Source organism: Diceros bicornis, chromosome 10, assembly GCF_020826845.1.
Source record: "Diceros bicornis minor isolate mBicDic1 chromosome 10, mDicBic1.mat.cur, whole genome shotgun sequence".
In the NCBI taxonomy this organism is placed as follows: Eukaryota; Metazoa; Chordata; class Mammalia; order Perissodactyla; family Rhinocerotidae; genus Diceros; species Diceros bicornis.
The window spans coordinates 19,324,967-19,352,852 of NC_080749.1; the positions used below are offsets into that span (position 1 = coordinate 19,324,967).

At 37.4% G+C, this 27,886-nt stretch overlaps 1 protein-coding gene across 1 annotated transcript in view; it reads right to left on the reverse strand.

The window, feature by feature from the left end:
- Nucleotides 1-27,886, reverse strand: part of NCKAP5 (NCK associated protein 5) — an 863,809-nt gene that overhangs the window by 728,117 nt on the left and 107,806 nt on the right. Inside the window, exon 2 of the mRNA XM_058549746.1 lies at nt 3,322-3,451. Within this exon, the coding sequence (XP_058405729.1) occupies nt 3,322-3,390 (69 nt within the window). The 5' untranslated portion in view covers nt 3,391-3,451. The remainder of the gene's footprint in view (nt 1-3,321; nt 3,452-27,886) is intronic.

Sequence of the window (27,886 nt, forward strand, 5' to 3'; positions counted from 1 at the left end):
GGGTCTTTACCCCCCACATTGAAGCATATTTTTCATTTCAGTTTCACTTATCTGTCACTTTCTTCTTAAAAAGGGTGATTTATCAAATAAAAAATCATCAACATCAAAGAATACTTCAGTGTTACCAGGGTGCACACACACATACATACATACACACACACACACGTACACACGTGCAAACCCTCCCCGTCTCAGGTTCTGAAAGCAAAATTGCGACTAGGGACCACAAACTCACATCTCTCAATTGGAGCCTTTTTCAGTATCTGGAGTGTGAGTTTCTTTATTCTGTGGCTCCTCCAGCTTAAACATTTAAAAGCTGTTACAAGGGAGCTATAATTTCTGCTCAACACTTCATGATTTGATTATGTAAAATAAAAAGTGTAATGAAGTTAATAGTACCTTATTCTTGCACTACATTATGAGGAATATTTTCCTGCAAAATCTGAAAGTGGAAATTACCTCTGGGCCTCCTAACTCGCAAAAATATGGGTCATGATGATTATTGCAGCAGAATTTCAAGACTTAAGAATTTAATATGTTTCCCTTTTCTCTATTCAGTTTTCCAAAAGGACATCTGCTCTTCCTGGGGTATTATGTAATGAAACATAAAGAACTGAAGTGACAGGGAGAAAACCTCGGTTCTACTCTTGGTTGTATCCTAATTGTGTGACCCCAGGAAAGCATTTAACCTCACTGAGTATTAACTCCTCCTTCTGCAAAGTGAGGAGACTGGATAACTCATTCTCAATTTAGCATTCTATGATTCAAAAAATAACATCACATAACATAAAAAACAAAATAAACAAGCCTTGGAAATGAAGAGTGTATAATATGATGCCAAGTGTTTTCTTTTTTTTTTTTTTGTATTTCCCAGTATCCTTTATCTAGAATCAACTCTATATATTTCTTGCATAGTTATTTGTGTGGCTTCCACATGGAGCCAAAGAGTAGGACCACGTCTTGGGTTTGCATCCTTTAGAGGCCAGTCAGCTTTGATCTCATCCCATCTCCCTCTCTTCCTGACAGTCACAATAGAGCTCACCCAAGGGGCTTTCAATGGTTCCTACTCTCAAAGAACCAACTCGAAAAGAACACTCTTGCTGTCATTGTCCCAGTAGCAGTGTCTTATATGAGGAAAGAACATAACACTAAAACAGAAGGTAAAATTATAGTCACACGGCCTAAGTTGTATAATGTTGAATAGCATTTAGGCACCTCCATACACTGGGCCATGTAGTCATAGGAGAGACAATCTTTTTCAGGATTTTCCCAATCTGGGCATGCAGATGTAACACTTAATCTGCCTCTAGGAAACAAGAAAGATATTTCACTAGTGTAAAAACTCTCCTAAGCATCATTTAGGGAGATTTAACAGGATTAAGTTTCTCAGTTGGTGCCAAGCAACAAGTTCTCATTTTCACAGCATTCTTTTATTCCATAAGTCAAGAAACAGATTCGCAGCCCCCACAAGACTCAGGGTAGGGCCATGTGCCAATGGGAATGCAAGCTGGGTTTGGGGCTTGCAGCTAGCACTGGTAATATAACAGGCTTTGATTTATGCTCACAGTCAAGTCTGTCCTTAAGAAAAATTTATATGTGGGCAAAGATTTCATTGAGTCTCTTTCCTCTTTGATTTTCAGGTACCTAATGTCGTCATGGTAATCCACTTCCCCCTCCCCTACACCCTACAAGCCCTAACCCAGCACTGCATTCTAGCACTCTGTGCTCTGCATCCTTTTTTTTTTTTTTTTTTACCAATTCCCTCAACAAAATTCTGCTCATCTGGTTGACATTTAGAAATGATCCAAGACCTTTTATTAATGAATGCTACTGTGAATTATTGAAAGACAATAGCTTACCATGCTTGCTTTTATAAGGTCTTTGCATATTCTCTGGAACCTAAGGCAGAATTTGGGGCTTTAGGGACCAACCAGCAAGGATGATATTTTTGGGTTAGGAGAACCTTTCCTGTGCTACTCACGTCATAGTATATGGGCATCTCTGTCCCTTGCCTAGGCATAAGACAGACCCTATTGGAAAAATAATATGCAAGAAGTGTTTTCTTCTGCAAAGAAGAGGCTAAGAAATTATATCTTTATCCTAAGTTTCTCCACAAGTTGCAAAGGGAATAGACATATAAACATAAACACACACACACATACACACACACACACACTTTTCACCACATTCTACCTGGAGATAGAAAGACCTAAGAGATGAGAAGAACAAGGCACATCCACTGGGAGGAGAACTTAAAATACTATAAAATTTCTTAGCCTGGTATGCTGGTCAGTGCACAGCACACAGAAATTGACTCCAATAACAAGAGAAGAACTAGACACAAAAGTTTAATGCAATCCTTTTCTCAATTCCCAGAAACTCACATCTATAACAGATTGAGATGTGAAGCCTCAGCAGTTATGGGGTAAACAGCTAATCTATACACGGGTAGAGCAAGACTTACAGCAGCAAGACTTGGAAAAGGGCAACTTATAAATCAATTCAACAAATATTCTATTGAACGCCTGCTGTGACCCAGACTCCAGGCCAAGTGCTGGGAGTACACAAATGAATAAAGCACATCCCTATACAACATGCAAAAGAAAGAAGGAGGCTAAATTTCTATTTCAGTAGATGAGCAAGAGAGAAATGAGTGACTTTCTTAATTTGATTTCTTGATCTGTTCACATGCACTATGGAACAGAAGAGGTGACCTGCACATCTTAGGTCACAGACTGTCAGAGTGGCCAACCTTCAGAAATCAGTGACTTAGTCTATTTCCTTGGACAAACAGATTCTCATACATGAAAGCGAACCCAACCAGGTTGCTAAAAATGATGCTAATCAGCATTAAAACTTTTAGAAAGAAAGTTTATGGACAATTAAACTAATTTACATACCTAAGAAGATCTCAGAGACTTTCTTCACTCTTCAATATTTGAAGCTCTATTGAATTCTTCTTCAACTTATCCCCAAAGTTAAGATAAACGGGATGGAACAACTATATATAGGCCTGGCATCTGGCATCAGCTGTACAGTAGTGTTTTTGTATAGGTTAAAGTCTACTTCGGCTGGAATTAATGTAATTATATATAATGTTGACAGATTATGACATTTGCCTATTAAGACACTATACAAACATTCCAATAATTTGCTGGCTTTTGACTTTGTAAAAAATAAATGAAACAAAATCCCAGGGGATATTGCTAATGGGGTAACTGGAATGGAAGTTTCAAAAGCACAGGGTTCAGGAAATAACAGTCAAAGAATAATGCATTTTAAGCCAAAACATATAGTGGTAAATGAATATTTAGTACTTACCACAAGACTGCTGTCTAGAGACAGCCTTTTTCCAAAGTCCCTTTTCTCAAGCTGTCTCTTTCCCTCCATGAGTGAAGTTATTTATTTTCCTTTGTGATTTATAAGAACTCCCCTTCTGTTTCCAGAGTCACTGCAAAAAGTGAACACGTGTTTTACTATCCAAGTGAACAATGTTTAGACCCTTGTTTTTAACTTTCTAACCAAGAACAAGTGTTGAATTCAAAAATACCCAGACCCAAATAATAAGGATAGAACTGGGCTCTCTCAATTGAAAAGACCTCTCCGGTTGCAAATGTCACAGTCTTCTTTATGGAGGCCTCTGTGTTTTTATAGGTTTTGCTAATAGAGTTGGGGAATGGGTTTGCAGGTCGAATCAGCAGACTGTGGAAAAAAGCAAACAGTCCGTTTCATGCCACACTTGCTTCACGCCCGTCCTCTCTCTATCGGCCAGAATCATTCTGTTACTGTGCACATAGACATTGTCTGCAAATTCCATGAGATCAAACTGACAAAACCACACTCCATAACCAAGACTTATTGAGCCCAAGGCCCAATGAGGAGAAACTGAAATATGAACGTTATTGTCAATATTTAATTTAAAAATATTTAACTTAAACATATTTGAGGAACATTATAAGATACATTCCCTTTGGGACAGGGTGATTCAGAATGAATGGTGGATGACATCATTATTTTCAATGAGTACTTGAACACCCACTGCATTTTACCATATCAGATATAGTCAATCCTGCACTCCAATGAGATGCTTGCTTTAGAATGATTAAGCATTCCGGTTAGTAAGGATGTACCATTCATATTAAGCACCAGCTTCCGGTTTTCATCAAGATGTAAAAGTCTTGAAAAAAAAAAAAAGTAGGCTCAAGCCCAGGCTTTCCTACCTATTAGCCAAGTGGCCTTGGACAAGTAATTTAGCCTCTCTGAAACTTATTTTTCTCAACTGCAAAAACAACGATGGCGACTAAATGATGTATGTAAAAATGGTTTAAAGGCAATAAATTATAACTTACACGTAAGTTATAATTATGCACAGATTACATTAAAAGCAGTTAATCTTAAATACTGGACATAATTTGTCTTTGATGATTCAAAAGGCACTTTGAGGCACAGAAATTGCTCATAATCTGCACAAAACACATAGCCATTGTACTGCTGATATAGAAGAGCTGAACTTAATAAAATGCTATACCAGTTATTAATGAAATTGAAAAGAAATATTTTTCACAACTCCCTCAATTGCGCCAAGTCTGACGAGGATGCCATGGACTCGACCTCACAGCCCACAGCATGTGGCTTCCTCTTGGTTTCCTTTGCAAGGAAGACGGTTGAGACAGCTGTGCCTTGGAGAGGGTGTGCCCAAATTACAGTCAATCGTAGGAAACTGATGGACTCCTTTTCCAGCCATAGGCTCCCTCCTCCATCTTAGTCATTCCATCTCTCACTTCCAGGAACACTAATTTTAATTCATTACTGGTCCACTCAGAAACTCCTAAGAGTCCATTCTGAATTCAGGATAAAATCCAAATTTTTCAACATCATGTTCAAGGTCTACTTCCTGCCAGCTAGTCTTTTACAATCCCCAAACACACTAAGCACATTCCTGAGACCACACTTTTGATCACACCTCTCGCCTCCATCTGGTCTAACCCCCGCCCCACCCTCGGCCCCCCCACTCCAGTGCCTGGCTCAGGTCCCATTTCCTTCACAGGACCTTCCTAGTCACTCCATTTGGCAACGATTCCTTTCTCTTCCAAGTTTCATAGAAGTCCCTAGGGACTTAACTTATCAATCACCATCATCGCCTAGGATAGTTCTTTAAATATAGTAAGCTCTTAATATTTGCTTGTTGGTAGGGCCTAGTAGTTAAAAACAAACTCCCAGCAGCATTTTCAGAACAAAGTTAGTTTTATACTATTACTATAGGAAACACTAGTAGTCAACTGAAATTTGTTTGGGGGCTTGTCTTTCCTCCTTTCAGCTGTTCCCACCCACTTGGCAGCCCCCTCTTGGTAGCTCAGCATATTCTCTGTAATAATGGATCCAGCTAGAGAGACTACTCAGGCCCTGAGATTTCCCTTTCCATCAAAAACATGCCCACTTAAGTCTTATTCCAAAGACCTCTGTGGTTTGATAAGTCAGAATAGATAATCCTTTGGCATTTAGCATGTATTTATTGAGTGTCTAATGTATGGAGGACCCAGTACTTAGATGTTGGTGACACAGCCACGTATAAGAGAGACCAAGTCCCTGCCTTATGGAACTTACATCTAGTAGGAGGATATAGAAAATAAATAAGTAAACAACTCCAAACCATGATACGTACCTGCTATGAAGGAAATAACCCCCAGTAGGTGGTATCAGAGAGTGTCAAGTACATGGAAGAGGAGAAAATTTTAGATAGAATGGTAAGGGTAGGAGCCAGTCATGTAAAAATACCAGTAAAGAGCATTCCAGGTAGAGGGACCAGTCTTTCCACTGGGAAGCAGCTGGGAAAGAAGTTCATGTGCCCTAGAATAAGGGCACCAGTTTATTAGGAACAAAGCAAGCTAGGAAGAGACTGTGAGAGAAAAGTTCCAAAATGTAAGCAACAACCAGATCACACAGGGTCTTGTAGGTCAAGGTAACTTGTTTGTTCTAAACACAATGGTTGATCTTAGGGTTTGATTTTCTACTTTACTGCTTACTAGCTGATAATGTTAAACAAATTATTTAACCTATTTTAGCTTCAGTTAATTCATCAATAAATAGGATCAATAATAAGACCTTCTTCATAGTAGGGTTGTTGCCATGATTAATGAGATGATCCATTTAAAGAGTTTGCACTAGTGCCTGGCACACAGTAGGTAAGCTTTAAATATTAGATATATTGATTATCACTTATGGTAAATATGATTAAACTCATAACGGAGCAATTCTAGTCACTGGGTTTTATGCTCCACAATAGGCTGATGAGGCTGTCATTTGGGAAACAGAGACCCTGTTGACAGTTTTCAAATAGCCTAGCCTGCTATGTGGAAGGCTGACTGAACAGCTTAACCCGGTCAATTTCCTTTCATACTTTATGGTGCCAATTATATAGGCAGAGATTGACATTGAAAACATTTAGCAAATGACAGCACAGGTATTGATCAATCAGAAGGGCAGTCAATGGCAACAAGCACTACAGCCGTAGTAGTGTGTCCTGGCCAATTATCAGCCTAAGTATATGTTCTACCCCCACCCCAAGAACTTGAAAATTTGTGAAGTAAACCATTATACAACCTGGGAAAGGATCAAAGTAAAGTTATCCAAAAGGATCAAAGCAAGGCCACCCAATAGAAACAAAATGGCAATCAGGATGTGTCAATATGAAAAGCAGAGGGGTCCACAAAGGAAAAGTCGAGAAGGCTGATACACTCCACCTCTAGCATGGTCAGGGAAAGAGAGTGCCTACGTTTACACACAGCCAGCAAGAACCGTAGGTCTAGAGGGGAAATGAGTATGTCAGATCCCAAAGACACTTTGGCATTACACTGGCCATTTGTATCATCCAACAAACTCCCTTGCTCAGAGACCACTGTCATAAATCAACCTTCTAATTTTACTTGACGCCCAAGTAGTTTTACTTATAGAAGAAGAATGTGCTGACCAGCAGATATAAGTAGGCGATCTTTTGGAAAGTTACATTTTTAGTACAGATTTGCAATTTGGCATCTGACTCTTTATATTCATCATTTATGTATTTATTTAGTATACTAGTCAGCTTGCGCTGCCATAACAGAATACCACAGACTGAGTGGCTTAAACAATAAGAATTTATTTTCTCACAGTTCTGGAGGCTGGAAGTTCAAGATCAAGGTGCTGGCAGGGTTGGTTTCTGGTGAGACATCACTCGCTAGCTTACATTTGGCCACCTTCTCTCTATGTCCTCACATGCCCTTTTCCTTTGTACGCATGCTTCTGGTGTATCTTCCTTTTCTTATAAGGACATCAGTCCTATTGAATGAGGCCCCTACTCTTACGACTTCATTTAACCTTAACTACCTCCTAAAAGGCCCTATCTCCAAATATAGTCACGTTGGGGGTTAGGGCTTCAACATATGAATTTTGAGGGGATACGTTTCAGTCCACAAGAGTTAGTTTCAGTCAAATGTCAAAGCCTGGTCACATCTCAGTGTACTAAGAATCAAATTTCTGAGTCTAAAAAATTGAGAGAAAACTTTGGGAGTCATTGGCTCCTCCCAGATCTTATCCCTCTCTGCTGGTTATTTGACTGTTGGATTTCCCCACCCCCACCACCCACCCATCCACCCCCCCCCACCTTGCCCCACTATACTCTTCTCTGTATTGCAGGTCTAGAGGTGCAAACTACCTTACCAAGACCTTTAAGTCAGTTGGTCAAGTTGGATTCTGCCAGTAGGAGGGAGAGGAGGGTAGAAGGCAACAGGAAAGGAAAGGAAAAGTCATCCTACTTCTGGCTCCAGCTGAGCAGCATCCACAGCAGGTCACTATAGGCTCCAGTAACTTCTATGATTCCTCCAACAGCTCAGCAGAAGAAAGGGCAGTAGCAGGTTCCCAGTCTCTGAGTACCATCACCTTATCCCTTTTGCTCCTGCAGCCCTTCCAACAGCTTCATAACAAATTCCTTACATTCAATCCCTCTTTGCTTGAAATATCTACAGCAGTTTCTCTTTTCCAGGCTTGACAATGATTGACGTGCAGCCCACAGAGTTACATTTGGACAGGCAGCCAGCCTTCCTTGGCCAACTCCTGGCTTTCTTCTTATGAGCCTTCTGAAATAATAGCCTGGATTTAAAAATTCTACTGGACACCAAGCTCCTGGAGAGCAGGGGCAAGATTTTATGTTCTATGTCCTCCTAGATAGTGTAACGCCTGATGCACAGCGACATGGCAGACACTCAATGAGCATTTGCTATTCGCATAAATAAATGAATGAATGAATGTTTACAGCTGTCTTCATGATCACGTAAAGAGCAGGGCAGCAATATAGCATTGCTAAAGCAAAGAAGTGCCATACACATTTAAAACACTGAAATTACTTTTTTAGCCAAACACACAGACATACCCAAGCCTCAAAGAAAACATTTTATCATGATTTTAAAACGATTATCAACCTAAAAATTACTGCTTAGGTCCTGCCTCCACTTACAAAGTACCATAACCCAGTTGTGTTCATGTCTTTTCTATGGCTTCTCACAACTCTGGTTATAAAGAACACATATCTGCCTCCAAGTGACGAATTGGAAGCTGCTTCCTCCCTGCATGGGAGGAAAATAGTCAGGGAGGTGAAGGAAGACAGGATATTAAGCATCTTTTTATTGACTGATGGTCACTGATACTGATCTCCCCTCCTCACATACACTCTCTCTAGCTGATAAAAAATACTATTTCTTGGTATCTGTAGAAATCTGAGTTGGCCTTCATAAACTCTCTTTAATTTTCCACACAGATAGTAATGGCCTTTCAGTGCTAGACAGACCCTTTAATATTCTTAAAGAATGCCAGTAATTTCTTTTTTCTTCTAGACTTTGTTAACAGACTGGATAATTTTCGAAGCACAGTAACCAAACAACACCATTAAATAAAACCTCAAAGGCATATTTCCTCACATGCCCATAGTCACACACATGCAGACACACACACACACACACTCACTCACTCTCACACACATTTTGAGAATAGTTTTCTCCATTTCAATTTCTGTCTCTCTGAGCCTCCACTCCCAGGCCCTGATTTGAAATATTAACGGTAGTGCCAGAATAAATGGAAAAAAATGCTGGAGCCAAAAAGCATTGGAAGATTTGGCCCCCAGCCCTCTTTGCCACATAAATTTGAGCATGTTCTCTAACTTCTGTGAGTTTACATTTCCTAATCTGCCTTTCTCACCAGGTTATTGTGAGGTTCCAATGAGATAATGTATGAAAAAGCCCTTCCATATCTAGATTTAAGATATTTTTCAGTCAGCTTCATGAAGCCACAAACAATGCAAAATGCAACTGTTTGTAGCCTATATACATCTGGAGAACAGAGACTGTGTCAAACCCATTGGCATATCCCCTGAGCACCCAGCACACTGGCTCTGCCCTGGTATAAATCCTACAAAGAATAACTGCAGAAATGAACATGCCAACAACAAACCCAGAGGGCAGCAAATGACAAGGTGGCTCAGCGGATCTCCACCCTGACTGCGCCTTAGAATCACCTGGGGAGCTTGTAAAACATGCCCACACCCAGGCCCCATCCCAAACCCCTGGAATCTCTAGGGGCATGGGCCTGGGCACCAGGGCGTGGTAACAGCAGCCAGGGTTGGCACCCAGTGGTTAGAGCAGGGGTTCTCAAACCTTGCTGCGTATTAGAGTCACCTGGGGAGTCACCGAGGCCCATTCTCAGACCAAATAAATCAGGATTGCTAGGGGTGGGACCCAGCCACCCTTATTTTAAGATCCCTGAATGACTCCAACACGCAGCCAATCGAGCACCAGTTTGAGGGGGTGAAGTTATGCCCCCTTTGTTGATCTCCTTCTCTTTCTCAAGGGATGAGGGACACGTAGTTGTCGGCAGCAGCAGCTGCCTTTCGTTGGCCACTGCAACCAGCAATTCTTAGTCTGCAAACTCTGACCCCAAAGGAGAGAAATGTTGGATACAAACATTTTCGATCAGCATCTTCCTCCCTACCCCCACTCTCTCCAGCTCACCAATAGTCCTGCTTAAATTGGTCTTCTGCTTTGTGCAGAAAGTAATGTTGACTAAAGATAGAAATATCAAATGCAGATTCCAAATTAATGCACAAATGTTTTGGAAAGAGTGAGGTCATCACTTAGAGAATGAAGAGAACTTCCAATAGCCAGGACAAGAGTGGCAGAGAATCCTGACTCAGATGCTCCCAAACCCGCTCCCTCCTTTCTCCCCACCATTCTCCAGGAGCACCCTGCTCTCATTTCAAAGTGCATAGAGTAGGAGGGAAAAAGAGGAGATTATGAATCCGTAAGATTTGCTTATAACCACCTAACAGAATGTTTGAAACTCCTGTCAGCTTTGTATTGAAATCTTTTCATCTCAATCTTTCGTCTACTTAAAGGAAAGCAGTTGGCTTTTCTTTTACTTTAAACACATACACACAGCAGTTTCCTTTTGGAAGATATACTGGTTCAACAACTTTCTGCTATTGATACATCCATTCCTGAAGTATATGGGTAAGGCTGTGTGTGTGTGTGTGTGTGTGTGTGTGTGCGTGCGTGCGCACACACATGACCACACACACGCCCACACGCACATATATACGAGCGTGTGTTTCTGTTGCATGTGTGTGAACGTGTATCAGTGTGTGTACGATCGCATGCATGTGTGTACGCATGTTCACTCTGACTGAAGAGAAAATGGCTGCCTCCATTCTGGACATGAGTATAAAGAAACACCAAATTATGTGATTTTCAACCATAAAGCCTCTATTTAAATCCCAACAGCACCCTGAAACTGATTTAGAAAACTGAATGCTAACAGATTTCCCCAATGTGGTGTCCATCCTTGCCAGATAAATTAGTGGCTGGAAATAGTCTCTGAGGGACGTGACAACTTTTTTCTTTGAAGTGGAGGAAAATGTTTCATGATGATGAAAATTGGTTTTAAAAAATGGTTTCATGAGCTCATGTTTATTAAACTTCTCATCCTAGAACCTATACAGTAGCTTACAGTTGATGATTTAAATGCTGGACAGACCCCTAAGAGTCACTGCTCCACGGCCCCCACCTCAGATAAATGACAAGGGGAACAGGGGAGCTGCAGTGAAGGCTGGGTGTGGAAATCCCGGCTATTGTTCCACGTGCATCTTCTGTAAACTGGAAGAGTTAAAGAATCGACATTAATTGAACCAAGTTCCTTAGGAACGGAGGACAGGGAAATCTCTTGGAAGCTGTAGACATCCAAAATGCAGTAATTTACAATGCTTATTATTTAAATCTTTAAAAAATTGAGATATAATTCACATACCATAAAATTCATTCATTTAAAGTGCAAAATTCAGCGTCAACCCCTTCCTCAAGCAAAAAGAGGAAGATTGGCAGCAGATGTTAGCTTAGGGTCAATCTTCTTCACCAAAAAAAAAAAAAAAGTGAATGAGTGAATGATTTCAGAGCAAAGACTCACTTTTTGTTGGGATAATCTTGGAAAACTTGCTTTTATTGTCATTCCAGGTGTTGCCAGCTGATTTCCAGACACAGAGTATTGCTACATTTTTACAACGTATGAACTAAAACCTAAGAGATGGAATGGCAGGGGCTTGGACCAGGATAAGCATTTCAGCTCTGGCTGCTCTTCTCAAACCATCTGTTCCTTCTCTCTCAGACTTTCTTTGTAAAGACTCCCCACTATTTAGTTCCCTCCCTCCTCTGCCTCCTCTCCATTTATCACTTTAAGAAAGGTTTCTAGTTCATTGCATGAAATGTCTACATGTTGCCCATGAACTCTTAAGGGGAAAGTCGGTGTAAAACTGAAACAGATAAATAAATAACTTTTAAAAATACATAAATAAAGTGTGCACATAACCCCAGGGGATTGGAAGAATATTTAGATAAGTGACTAGGGAAAAGAATTTTCACACTGTGTCATCTGCTAAAGCTAATGAGTTAATTAAATTAGAAAAATTCCACTGCCAAAAGCAAAAACATCCAAATAGGTGGGATGCTGGGGGAATTAGAGACCAAGCTACTAAATGCATTCTGTTCGAGCTTTTTTTTCCCCCTTGAGAAGGCTGTGGATAGCTACACTTAAAAACCCATCTAATTTCAAGAGCGTGTTTTCCATCTGGGGCCAGTTGGGTAGACTGTGCTCTAAACTCTGCAAAGCCTGCTGAGAGCAACAGGACTTGCTAAGAAAACAGTTTATGAAAAGCAATGTTTTGTGAAGATACAGCAAAAGGTTTAACTGTGATGTCCCCATACATTGCTGAATTCATTATTTTTCGTTAAATTCTTTTGCACACAAGTGAAAAACCAAAATGATTCAGGAAATGGATATAGTAAAATAAATCGAAAGCCAATACATTTTTGCTAAGGCTTTAGCTGGTAATTAGACTATTTCCAGCTACGTGGAAGTTTTTTTTCACTTTAAGAGGTTATTCACTCATCTTTTTTAGTACCTCCTTCCACAAACCCCTGCCCTAAATAATACTGATGTGAAAAAAATACTAAAAGTCTAGTAAATCAAGATTAAGGGATTAAACCTCAAAAATCCCTTAATATGCTAAAAAACAATAGAAAGAATTCTTAATAAACCATAAAATGTAAAATATGACATTAAAGATGTCCTAAGTATTAACAGCTGTCGAATGTATGAGAAAAGTCTCAAAGATGTTTATCTTCTTCTAGTCAGTGTTTAATTAAGTTGAGAGTGCTATTCACTTGTGGGGAGGGAGGTGAGCTAAAATCTCTTTAAAACAGTTGGTGACCACTCACTTAAACTGAGAGCTAGAAAGAGTAAGTTTAGGGTTTCTGTGTAAGTATATGTATATGTATATATCTATCTGTGGTGTATATATGTATAGGTAATATATGTATAATATATATATAGTACCTGCATGTATATGGTCATTTTTTCTCCTCTTTTTATCATTTCTCCCTGGTTATGAGCAATAGTAAACAAAATTTCTAATTATTTGGGCTTTTATTTTTCATGTGATGGGTTGTTTCTTTTTATTTGGGCTTCAAAGGCTAGGCAATAAGAGAATTTCTATGGATAGTTGGATAAACCAGTGCTTCACAAATTCATGAATAGCAATGACTGGCGGATTTCATTAAAATGGAGATTCTAATTCAGTAGGTCTGCGGTAAAGCCTGAGATTCTGCATTTCTAATAAGCTGATGCTTCTGGTCTGATTGTACTTTGATAGTAAAGGATCTGAAACTTAAAATAGAGAACTTACCTATGTACACATAAGAGTGAAATTCCAAGAATTTTCCTATGAAGCTATGCTCATCTAGCTGGATGTTATGATGACTTACTTCTTGACACAATCAAAGATATTCATGGACTACGGTTTAGGTCATATACAATAATTCTTGTGTTAACCTCTACCCAGGACATTTGGAATCCCAGAACCTTAGGTTTGAATGCTTTCTTCTGAGCCCCCTCTTCACTTACCCGCCAAGAGTGATTGCCTCTAAAATAGACCTAACGAGCAGTTACCTTGTTTCTGCTTGGTTCTTTTGGTGACGAAGTCTCATGCTTCCTTTCACAGCAGCCCATTTCACATTTGGGGGTCTCAAATGGTTAGAAAGTTCCAATGTGTCTCTTGGATTTTCACCTAGTGGCCATAGCTCCATTTCCTGGAGCAATTATGTTTTCACTTACTCGAGTAAAATACCCCCAATTTCTTCAAAATTTTCTCTTCTGAGAAAGTGTCCACAGCCCTTGCCTTCCTTGTCACTGTCACTGAAACTGCCTAGAATTTGATGAAAATCTAGATGATAGGCCTTTTATTCTGATTATTTTTTAAAAATTACATCATAATATAGGCATTTGTTCTCTTTATAAAACATATAAGCAGTAAAAATATAGAGATGCTATAACATAAAAATTATATACTTTCACTGGCCCCTTTTTACTCCTCTCCCTAGAGGTAATCACTTTTAACAGTCTTTCCATTTGTTTACCTGCAGAAATATGTAAACATGTAAATATGGATTTTTTTCTTTCTATAGAAATGGGATTAATATCTATTGTTCTATGACTGCTTTTTTTTGACCTGATATACTTAATATACATGAGCCAAATTTATTTGTTCACAGATTCATGTTACTCTATAGAATGAATGAGCAATAAATTGTCTATTAACTTACAGGTAGAAATTTAGATGGTCACTGACGTTTTCTGATTCTAGACAGTGCTGCCACGAGTATTGCATACGCATCTTTTGTGCCGGTGTGAGCTTCTCTCTAAAGTATAGATTTCTAAAGGTGGAATTACAGTGTAAAAATTTTTAAATTTTTGATAGAAATTGCCTAATAACCTTCAAAAATATTTTAAGAATGTACACTACCACTAGCAGTGTATGAGACTACCTATTTCCCACACGGTCTTCACTGCTGAATAGCCCAGGCTGGCCCACCAGAGGAGGAGAGCTGAGGTGCCCTAGTGGACAGCCACACACCTAGGTGAGGCCACCTTGGACCCTCCAGCTCTAGTCAAGCCTTCAGATGACCACAGCCATGTGAATGATCTCAGGTGAGATCAAAAGAAGGATCACACAGACTGCCAACCCATGGAACCAGGAGAAAAAAAGAAACGTTGTGGTTTTAAGTAACCAAAGTTGGAGTGGTTTGTTATGCGGCAACAGATAACTTAGAATATCTCTCCATTAATTTGGGTCATTGTTCATGTCCAGTAAAATGTTATAATTTTCATTAAATAGCCCTTGGGCATATCTCCTTTATCCTAGATATTTGTTTTCTGTTGCTCTTGAGATTAAATATTTTTTTCTAATTATATTTTCTAATTAGTTATAGGTAGTATAGAAAAAAACTATTGATTAACAAACTTTGAACTTCTCTTTAGCCATTTTCCTGAGCACTCTTACTAGTTCTAAATATGCTTATTTTATTCTGTCGGATTTTCTAGAAAGAAAACAATAACATTTTTGGTTCCTCAATTCCAATATCTACAAGTCTTCTTTCTTTCTTTGGTTATATTGCGTTGGCTAGGACATCAACTTGATAGTGGGAACTTTTGTTCCTTACTTCAGTGGAATTAGTTGTAATTTTTTCACCAGTGAGTATGAGACTGGATTCTTTGTAGCTACCAATTACCAGATTGGGAAAATTGCTGTCTATTCCTAGATCCCTATAGTGCTTTAAAACGTTTTATTTTTAATTTAAATAATTAAACATACCAAAAAGTCCGTAAAGTAACAAACATTCATGTACCCACAACTCATATTTTAAAAAGTTAATCTTTTGCCATATTTTCTTTAATTAAATTTTTCTTTAAAAAAAAAAAAGAAAGCATTATAGATTCAGTTATAGCCCCATTAGCCACTATCTCGTAGTGGGGAAGCATCCTTGCTGTGTATGAATCATACTTTTACTATATATGTACCAAGAACAATATACAGTATTGTTTAATGTGCATTTTTTAAGTTTATATTTGCTATTATACTTTCTGTATTCATTTGTCACTTTTTTTCACTTAACATGACTACAATTTTTTTTTCCACTTAACATTATGGCATTAAGATTTATCCATGTTGATAAAAGGAGTTCTTGTTCATTTTAAATATTTTAAGAATCCTATTAAATGGATTTATGACAGTTTATCTACCCAATTCCCAAAAAACAGACATTTAGGTTATTTCCAGTATTTTGCCATTCACATTACAAACGATGCTGCTATCAACATTCTTGCTCAAGCATCCTTCTGAACAAAGGCAGAAAATTTTCTCTCTCATACACAGATCTCACTGGGTCATAGGTTATGCACATGTTCATTTTAACAGGCAGTGTTAAGTTGCCATCCAAAAAAGTTATACTGCAGTAATTTATACTTACGTCAGCAATGTTAACATTCTGTTTCCCTCTGGCTTGCCTAACATACAACACAGCAATCTCACTTCTGGGTATATATCCAAACAAAATGAAATCACCAACTCAAAGAGATATCTGCACTCCCATGTTAATTGCAGCATTATTCACAATAGCCAAGACATACAAACAACCTAAGTGTCCATCAATAGATGAATAGATAAAGAAGATGTGGTGTGTGTGTGTGTGTGTGTGTGTATATATATATATATATATATAGAGAGAGAGAGAGAGAGAGAGAGAGACAATGGAATATTATTCAGCCATAAAAAAGAAGGAAATCCTGCCATCTGTGACAATATGAATGGACCTTGAGGGCATTATGCTAAATGAAATAAGTCAGACAAAGAAAGACAAATACTATATGATCTCACTGATATGTAGAATCTATAAGAGCCAAACTCATAGAAACAGAGAATAACATGGTGGTTGCCAGGGGCTTGGGTGTGGGGGAAATGGGGAGATGTACTTCCAGTTGTCAGATGAATAAATTCTGGGGATCTAATGTACAGCATGGTGACTATAGTTAATAATAATGTATTTTATACTTGAAACTTGCTAGAGAGTAAACATTAAATGTTCTCACCACACACACACACACACACACACACACACACAAAATGGTCATTATGTAAGGTGATGGAGGTGTTAACTAACCTTTTGTGGTAATCATTTTGTAATATGTATATCAAATCATCATGTTGTACACCTTAAACTCACATAATGTTATATGTCAATATATCACTTCTTAGCTTTTTGGCTAAGATCAAGCATTATATGTCACTATATCTCAATAAGCCTGGAAAAAAAGAAAAGAAATGTTTGGTTATTTTTGCAATTGGATTAGAGAGTCTCCTGTATGGTTGGATTGAAGGCAGTGCCTCCACTCTGACTTGATTACTGTTTTCTCCATATATTTACTTGGGGTTCTTCCCATAGAATGAGCCACATCTAGCAGGTTTGCATTAGACTAGGCATGAGTCTGAGTCCTGAAACCTCCCTCTCTGTCAGTGTTTTTTATTTCTTTTATTTTGTATTGTCCCACCACCACCTTTTAAATTTTTTTCCTAATTTTTTATTTATAATTTTTTATTCCCCTTATTTTTAAAAAACTTTTCCTAATTGCTCCCCTTCCCCCATAAAATTTTAATACCATAGATATACTGTATATCTATGTATGTAGTAGGGCCCTTTGGAGTTTTTTGTCCCAAGAACCAATTTTCCTCCCCATTGAGAGTGTTTCTATCTAAAGATTCAAAATACTTTCAGGTTCCTCAATTTCCTTTTCTGGAAAAGTCAACTTGATGCTCTTACATAATCAGCAAGACTTACAACTCTTTTGACCACTGGAAGGTGACAATAGTGACAATGAGTTCTGGATTACTTCACTAGGTGTACACTCATTTGATGAAGTGCCTTACGGGGAAGCAGAGAAAAAAGATGATTGAGCAAAGTCAGCAGCTCCAAACCCAAAGGGCTAATAAGTCATGACGGTAACGTACATGAGGAAAGCTGGTCCCGGGAGAACTGTGTCCACCTGGGTAGCGCACATCTTATCCAAAGAGGGCAGCTGGCCCTCAACTGCAGCCAAAACCACCATGCAGGAATGAAGGTTCATTTTACCAAACCCTTCAATTTTTCAAAGGAAGACAGATATTCAGATATTTATGTTAAATCTCTCAATTTTCAAAGATTGCTTAGATTTTAAAAATACATTTCACAAGCCAAATAAAATTCATCTCTGAGAAGTATGTAGCCTGTAAGCCACAGAGTTCTCACAAACCTCTCTCCTCCTCTAAAATTTGATAATTATTTTCCAAATTTTGAATTAATGTAAAACTCCAAGAAGATTGTAGTCTTAAATACTAACACAAAAACTTAGAGCAGCAATGGGGGGGAGGTAATTTTATTTCCCATCACCTGCCTATGCGAATGGTGGAAATCCAAACTTTATTTTCACAGATAATTTATTCTCCTTTTACATGAAGTCAAAATGTGGAAGCAATCATCCTAAGTTATAGAAAAAGTTCTGAAAGCATAAAGGTTTTTTATCCTTACTTTAAAATTAAAAGATTACTAGGTTACTGAATAATTTTTAGATATTCATGTATGCCATTACAACACAGAGACTGAAAAGTCTCTCCTTGAAAGATAATTTGATGTAGTTTTTTCATTTAATAGATTCTCCAAGGTGTGTGAGTACATACTTCTGTAATCTTTTGGTTGTCTGTATGTTTTTTCTTCCTTGTTAGTTTTAGGATTTCTGTCTCATCCACACAAAAAGTAATTAAGGTCACCTGTGGCTATTTTGATAGATCACACTAATCAAATTACCTGAATGATGACCCTATCTATGCCTCATAGTTTGCTGTGTAGATAGTCTTTGTGGGCTTGAGCAAATCTTGATACATTTTGGAAATTCAAATTTAAGGTTTGTATGTCTGGGTCTGTTACTACCTACCTATCTATCTTCAGACAAATAATTTAATGTCTCTAGTCCTCGGTTTCCTCATCCCACATATAAAGGGAAATAAACTGAGTGATCTCTAAAAGCCCTTTGGGCGTTAAAATGTTTTGATCTATAAAATAATTTAAATATATTAAAACCTTTGATTTTAAATTTATTGCATAGCTTTATTGATATAATTCACATATCATAATATTGACCCATTTAAAGTGTACATGTAGTTCAGTAGTTTTTAGTAAATTCACAGAATTGTGCAACCATCACCACAATCTAATTTTAGAACACTTTCAACATTCCAAAAAGAAACCTCATACACTTTACTGGTCCTTCCCCATGCCCTCCCCCCATCCAGCTGCTCGCAACCACTAAATCTACATCCTGTCTCCATGGATTCGTTTATTCAGGATGTTTCCCATAAATGGAACTATAATGAGTAGTCTTTGTGACTGATTTCTTTCACTTAGCATAATGTTTTCAAGAATCATTCATGTCGCAGCACATATCAGTACTTCATTCCTTTTTATGGCTGAATAATATTCCACTGTATGGATTACCATATTTTATTTATCCATTTATCAGTTACTGGACATTTGGATTGTTTCCACATTTTTGCTATGAACATTCACGTACGATTTTTTGTATGAACATATGTTTTCATTTCTCTTGGGTATGTACATAGAAGTGGGATGGCTGGGTCCAATGGAAACTCTTAGTTTAGTATTTTGAGGAACTGCCAAACTGTTTTCCAAAGTGGCTATACCATTTTACATTCTCACCAGCAATGTATTAGAGTTCCAATTTCTTCACGTCTTTGCCAACATTTGTTATTGTCCATCTTGTTTATTGTAGACACTCGAGTGAATGTGAAGTGCTATCTCATTGTGGTTTTGATTCCCTCGTGACTTATAATGCTGAGCATTTCTTCATGTGTTTATTGGCCATCTTCTTTGGAGAAACATCTATAGTAGTCCCCCCTTATCCACAGGGGACACATTCCAAGACCCCCAGTGGATGCCTGAAACCAAAGATAGTAATGAATCCTATATATACTGCGTTCTTTCCTACACATACATACCTATGATCAAGTTTGTATAAATTAGGCACAGTAAGAGATTAACAACTAACAGTGCAATAGAACAATTATAACAATATACAGTAATAAAAGTTATGTGATTGTGGTCTCTCTCTCTCTCAAAATATCTTATTGTACTGTAATCATCTTTCTTCTTCTTCTGACGACGTGAGATGATATAGTGCCCACTCGACGACATGAAGTGATGCGAATGATGTAGGCATTGTGACGTAGCATTGTTTTTGGACCATGGTTGACTGGTGGTAACGAAATGGTGGAAAGTGGAATCGTGGATAAGGGAGGACTACTATATTTAGAATTTTGCCCATTTTTTAATTGAGTAACTTATCTTTTTATTGTTCAGTTGTAAGAGTTCTTTGTTTATTCTGGTTATAAGTCTCTTGCTAGACATACCATTTGCAAATATTTTCTCTCATTCTGTGGGTTTTCCCTTTCATTCTAGTGTCCTTTGATGCACAAATATTTCTAATTTTACTGACTTCCAAGTTATCTACTTTTTGTTTTGTCACTAATGCTTTTGATGTTGTATCTAAAAAACCATTGCCTGCTCCAAAGCAATAAAGATTTACTCCTATTATAGGAGTTTTATAATTTTAGCTCTTACATTCAGGTCTATGACTTGAGTTGATTTTTTTGGTATGGTGTGAGGTAGGAGTCCAAATTCAATCTTTTATACATGGATACCCAATTGTCTTACTATTATTTATTGAAAAGTCTGTTCTTTACCCCACAGAATTGTCTTGGCATCCTTGTCAAAAATCCATTGACCCTAAGAGTGATGGTTTATTTCTGTACTCTCAAGTCTGTTCATTTGATGTCTCTGTCTAGCCTTAGGTCAGTACCACACTATCTTGATTGCTACAGCTTTGTAGTAGGTTTTGAAATGGGGAGTGTGAGTCGTCTAACTTTATTTTCAAGATGGTGTTGGCTATCTTCCATGTAAATCTCCATTGTATTTCCATATAAATTTTAGCATCAGCTTATTAATTTCTGCAAAAAGCCAGCTGGGATTTTGATAGAGATTGCACTGAGTCTGTAGAACAATTTGGAGAGTATTGCCATCCAAACAAGGCTAAGTCTTCCGATCCATGAAAATGGGATGTCTTTCCATTTATTTCGATCTTTTTAAATTTCTTTCCACATTTTTTTGTAGATTTTGGTGCACAAGTCTTGCACTTCATTTGCTAAATTTATTGCTAGGTGTTATATTCTTTAGGTTGCTATTATAAGTGTGATTATTTCCTTAATTACAGTTTTGGATTATTCATTGCACTCTATATCTTTTAAGCTTCAAGATGAAAAACTAGGTTATATTTTATTCATTCTAACTTTTTTGTGTTTTTCTTTAAATGATGCACTCATTTTTATTTTAGTTCTAAGTAATATATTTATATTATCCAGTTTTTTTATTTATTTTATTAAGTCATGAAAAGACTCATAAGAGTTGTATGCAGCATGCTTGAATTGAAGTCAAGCTGGATGCCTAGTCTAGTCAATCAATCACCTAGAGTAAATTACGATTGACTTCCATCTTCTTTTGCTGGCACTCACTGAACACTTACCGAATGCACATCACTAACACGGGTCTTAGTAGCCCACATTTGCTGAAAATGCATTCATCCCCTTCTAACAAGCAAATTGCATTTAATTCCCATGACCTCAGAAAAACAGGTGGTAAGGCACTAAAACATAAATAAATACTGTCATCATTTCTAGCTTACTGCTTTGATTAAATATTTGCATTTTTTACATTAAAGGAAGCATTTCCTTTGACTGCCAAAAAACCAAAATTGTACTGTGAAGCTGAATTTCAATTTTATTTTGTGGGGACTCCATTCAAACCCTTCCAAAGCTGCTACTGTACCACTGCTTTTTAAAATTATGTTAATGTTGTTGAAGGTATAAAACGTACTCATATGTCTTAGAGGAGAAATAAAATAAATTCTGATGACTGCGTCTTTTCCTCGCAAGTAAAACACGTATTCAAATGGCAAGAGTCACATTAGGTCAGTGGTTCTTGAAGACTGAGGATCAGAGGAAGTTCAATACCCAAGACTCTGGAAAAATACAAACATTTAACATACATACATTTTTGTGCACAATTTGAAGGATTCACGGTTATTCTGCAGCCCAGCCATGGACAAATGGATCTCGAAGGAAGAACTTCCCATTAAATAATAGTTGAGAAAGATATAACAGTCACAGGTAAATTCCCTGGAATATCTAAACCAGGTAAACATCTCTATGAACCAGAAACTGAGTTCAGAGAAGGCAGAGGGTCCTGAAGTCCGGGGCCTGTTGAGTTCCTGGTGTAGAGTCTCACAAAAATGGGGAAGAGTTTGACACCTAATACGTATTAGGTATTAAAAGCTTTTCATGAATGTTTGAAGCCAAGGGGCATCAGGCTCTCTTTATGAAAACATAGCCAGGAAACAGCGTCCCTCAATCCTTAAAGAAGGTTCGTAAAAATTAATTGCTACCCTAGGCTACAACTAATATAGGATGTTGCTCTGCATAGCAGAAGGAAAGGCAGTCCCAAAGAAAGGACGTGAACCAAGCTCATTTGCTAGCTCAGCTTCATCTGAGACGTGCCCAATTTTATACTACAGCACAGAGGCAACAAGTCACTCACATAAAACCTGCTTCTGGACTGGGTGCCTGGTAAGCCTGTTTGAGGCATCCACAAATCCTCTACATGGAGAGGAGAGGAAAGAGAAAGAGAAAAGGGGAAAAATTCCCCATTAAAGATGAAATGGAAAATTTAAAGCACGTGAAAACTAATACTAAAAAGAGAGCCAAAATAAAAAATAAGGAGAATTCACTGACAAGGAAATAAAAACAATAAAACAAACTAAAATTGACATCAAAAGAAGACATACAAATATGGCCAACAGGTACATGAAAATGTGCTTAACATCACTACTTATCAGGGAAACGTAAATCAAAACCATAGTGATCTGTCACCTCAGACCTGTTAGAATGGTTATTATCAAGAAGACAAAAGATAACAAGTGCTGGCGAGGATGTGGAGAAAGGGAACCCTTGTGAGCTATTGGTGGGAATGTAAATTAGCACAGCCCATACAGAAAATGGTATGGAGGTTTCTCAAAAAATTAAAAATAGAGTTACCATATGATTCAACAATCCTACTTCTGGGCATATATCCAAAAGAAACAAAATCACCATCTCAAAGACACATATGCACTCCCATGTTCATTGCAGCATTATTCACAATAGCCAAGATATAAAAACAACCTAAATGTCTGTTGATGGATGAATTAATAAAAAATGTGATATGTGTACACACACACACACACACACACACATACACACACTGGAATATTATTCAGCCCTAAAAAATAAGGAAATCTTGCCATTTGCAACAACATGGATGAAACTAGAGGACATTATGCTAAGTAAAATAAGCCAGACACAGAAAGATAAATATTGCATGATCTCACTTATACGTGGAATCTAAAAAAGTCAAACTCATAAAAGCAGAGAATAGAATAGTGGTATCCAGGGATTGGGATTGGGGGAAATGGGGACATGTTATTCAAAGAGTACAAAGGTTCAGATGCAAGATGAATGAGTTCTGGAGATGTAATGCACAGCATGGTGACTATTAATTAATAACACAGTACTATGTACTTGAAATTTGCTAAGAGAATTGATCTTAACGTTCCCACCACACACAAAAAAATCATAACTATATGAGGTGATGTATATGTTAATTAGTTTGATTGTGGTATTTATTTCACAATGTATATGTATATAAAAATGTTATATACCTTAAAAATATGCCATTTTTTATTTGTCAAGTATACCTCAATAGAGCTGAAAAAATGAGTAAAAATCAAAACATAAAAATGGAATACCATTCATAAGAAGAATGAGAAATTGTGATACAAGGATTGGCATATAAGAAACACGAACAAGAGGGTATGAAGAAGGGTCTATTATAAATCTAGAAAAAAAATCATAGTCTGAAATAAAATGCCAGAAATAAGATAAAGTCTAGACAAGACAATCAAAGAGAGAATTAGAGAGAGTTAAAAAATTGTACTGATGAATTCACCTAGAATGAAGTATAGAGAAAAAGTTAGAGATAAGAAATATTGATGGAAAGACTCCAAATGCATCTAAGGAATTCCAAAAAGAGAAAATAGAGAGAATATATAGAAGAAATATCCTAAGAGATCATGGCTAAGAAAAATTCAAAACTGAAGAACATGTGTTTTTTTTGATGAAAGTACAGCATAAAATAAAAATAAATTCATATCAACATGTATAACATTGAAACTATAGAAACATCCAGCTAAAGAGAAAATCCTAAAAAGTGCTAGAGATGTTTTTAAAGTGACATACAAATGAAAGCTTATTAGATAGCTAGGCTGCCAGCACATTTCTAGTCAGCAAAAATAAATGCCTGAACACAAGAGAATAATGTTTTCAAAGTGTGAGAGCAAGTAACTGTGAATATAGAATTCCAAACTGAGCTAAAGTGTAACCCAAGAAGGAGAACAAAATAAAAACTCTTTAGACTTATTAAAACAAAAATGTTTACCTTCCCCAGACACTCACTAAAAAACTACCGAAGGATGTACTGAAGGTAAAGTTCATGATTTTTTTCTTATAGTCTTTTTCACTTTGCTATAACTTTTAATTAAAGAGATGCAATAATATAGTAAATTTAACAATCAAGTTACTTTTTTAAAAGGAAAAAAGAGAGTTTAACTGAAATAGGGAATTATGTAAATGAGAACAAAAGATGAGAGCAACTTTCACAGAGAAAAGAGCCTAATTTAGTAATGTAAATTAATTTAAAGATGGTTACAATAAAATTTTTTTAATAAATTGTATGCAATATATATGAACTACACCATGGTCCTTCAAACTCTTAATATCCTCATGAATCCTTGAGAAAAATCTTTGCCAAAATTATTTAAAGAAACATTCCTTTATGGATGAAGGTAGTCAAAAGGTACAAAATTCCAGTTATAAGATAAATAGGTCCTGGGGATGTAACATACAGTATGGTGACTATAGTTAACAATACTGCATTGTATATTTGAATATTGCTAAGAGAGTAGATCTTAAAAGTTCTCATCACAAGAAAAAAATTGTTAACTGTGTGGTGATGGATGTTAAATAAACTTACTGTGGTAATCATTTTACAGTATATACATATATCAAATCCTTATGTTGTACACCTAAAACTAAAACAATGTTATACCTCAATTATATCTGAATTTAAAAAAAGAAACATTTCTGACAGTATATGTAATATGTGGACTGGAGGTAGAGAAAGCATTATCAGTATCTTCACCTTTAGTACCTGGCCTAGTACTCAGCAAATAATAGGTAGTTGATCATTTTTTGTTGAATGAATATTTGCAGAAAACAAGAAAAAGAGCAATAACAAAAGACTGGTGTCAATACTGTGTTGTAACTGATGCTGACTGATTAAGTAGTAAAGGAGATGATTTTTAAAAAGTTTGGGTGGCTCACAAAACGGTTGGGATGGCTGGGCACCAGACTCAGGACTAAGCTGCCAGAAGCAATCCCCAAAACCACACTGCAAAAGTGGGCTGAGGAGGAAGCGGCTGCTGCCGCCTCCAAAACCCAGCTTCTCCCCTGCACTTCTCCTAAAAGCTCGATGTCTCTGCCATCACTCATTCAACAAAACGGACAGCTTTGCACAGGGATTGTTTGCACGCTTTACTCACTTCAGGAATGAACTCTCTTGCATAGTACATCTGGTTGGTGGAGATCACGACATATGCCTGCATCCCAGCTGCAAGAGAGGCTATAAGCCTGAGTTCTGGCTTTAACGTTGGGAAGGAGGTAGTCTAGTCATAATGTAGGAATGTCACCAAACATAGAAAACTGTTCATAAGATGACAAGCAATCACAGACATCACAAATGTCTGTGACAATATGCTTACAAAAATGGGAGTACATGCTGTATAATTCTCCACCTACAGCAATGGAGTAAGTATAATTCCATGTCATTAAGTATTCTTCCATGGTATCATTTTTGAGGAGAGGATTGTATGGCATCTCATTGATGGGATATACCATAATGTGTTTTAGTCTTCCCATATGATTAGACATGTAGCAGGTTTCCAGATTTTCATTATGGTTGCTTAACTTTGTGAAGACTCATGATCATTTGTTTCAGGTAAAGTTGTGACTTTAGAGATATTGTTAAATGTCCTCCACCACTTCCCTGTCATCCAGTTTTGCCACTCACTTGCTACTGTCTCCAAGTAACAAGCTTCAGAACATGCTGCCATGTTTGGGAGCTCCAGCTCCTGGTTCACATTTCTCCTTTCTTCCTCTCTGTTCACTGCCATAACCGGGGGTGGAGCCAACCTTCACAAGGATCCTGGACATCTTTCACACTGTGATCTTCAGCCTGTCATCATTTTTACAGCCCATTTGGAGAGCCATGTGTTAGGTTCTTGTCATATCCTCAAAATACTTAACCTCTAAAAACTATAAATCCCAGACATTCCTTCTAGGACAAAACCTTGAGGTCATCTACTTTTGGGTACAGTATTGGCATAATGGTTAAAATCAGGGGGTTTGGAGCTGTTCGTTTCTGGTATTATAATATTGCATAGGCAAGTTAGCTTCTCTGAGTCTTAACATTTTTTGTTTATAAAATGGAAATCACAACACTACTATACCACAGGTAGGATCACACATCATTTACATCGGGGGCTGCTATAAGGATTCAATGAGGTAAGTCATATGTAGTACTTAGCAGAGTACCAAGTACAGAGTAAGTGTCCAATACTAAAATTAGCCATAGAAAATTGCATTGTTTTGTAGGTCCCTGGAAGTTTCACATCCAAAATTATTATTTCAATCCACTATTATCGCTGCTGTCTTCCAGAAATGAACTTGTCATCAGCATAAAAACCTCTGGTCTTTTGACTGTCATTATGCTCTCACGCCATCAGACCTCTCCCCTCTTCATTTCCCCTGTATCCATCTTAGACTTGAGAATCTGTCTTACATGCTCCTTCATGAAAACGTATTTCTTATCTCCCCAAAACAATCAATATTTGGTTTTTTTCCTTTGCATGCCTACAGCTTGTTCTCCTCTCAAGTACGTCACTCAGCCTCCTATTGCAGTGAGTACTGATGAATAACGATGAGTGTTTACAAGTCCATCCTTCCCACCAGCTTGCTTACCCTCAAAGAGAGGAGCCATAGCTCACTTATCTCGCTATCCCCAATCCCAGTGCTGAATGACTGGGACAAGCTTGTTTGAAATGAAATTAAACTCCTGAGCAAGGGATTTCTTTGCAAATAACTTATGCTCCTTCAAGCCTGCTTAAAAAGAGCTGGCGATTTGGATCTTAACAGCTTTGATTTGTATCTTAAATTAAACATCACCATGTCTGGAAACTCTAAGTCAACCAGAGAAAGGCTGAGATTCTGTTCCTCTTTTATATTACCTTTGATTAGCTCAGATTACTCATCTGGAAAAAAATAAGTCTCTTTCTCATGCTCTTACAAAATATTCCTTCAGAATATCTCCTTCTTATTAAAATGTATATAAATAAATGTACATGTATATACATACACACACATATGCAGATCTTTTTCAAAAGTAATATGTGAATATATTCTCAAAATAAAAAGTTAAAATTATATAGAAACCTATATGGAAAACAGCAAAAGTTTCCTCTTCATACACTCCCGTTTATATCCTCTCAAGTAGGAAAAAAAAAAACTATTAACAATTTGTTGTCTTTCCAGAAATTTTTCTGATCATTTACATATACATATGTATATATTTAAATATATAAGGTTTTTGAAACATAAATGGTACCTTATTCTACATATTTTTTCACAACTTCATTTTTTATTACTCAATAATATATCAAAGAGGTCTTTTCATGTCAGGGTACAACTAGCTCTTCTTCATTCTTTTAATGGCTATATGGGCTCCACAGTGTGAATGGAGCATTATTCACACTGTCTGACTCTTCCCCCACTGATGGACGTTCAGAATGCAAATAACTTATCACTATTACAAATTATGCTGCAATGTGCATTCTTGTACACACCTCTTTGCATACATAGATGAACTGTTTTCTAGGATAAATAGCTAAAGTTTCCCTCTATAATTTGAATACATCCAAATTTCTATTAATCCAAATCACTGACTCCTTCCTGTGGTGTCCCAATGATTTCCCACCAGTTCCCAGAAATGTAACTATCAGCCTTCAGAATCAAATTCACTTAAAGTGTCCCCTGTCTATACAATAATTCACTTTCAAGTCATTCTGTGTTAATTACCCAGAACTCCCACATCCCCATTCTTCAGTGCTCTGCTACTCATGACCTCACCATAAGGATTAAGGATACACAGGAGGGCAGAACTCCTTCAGATCCTGG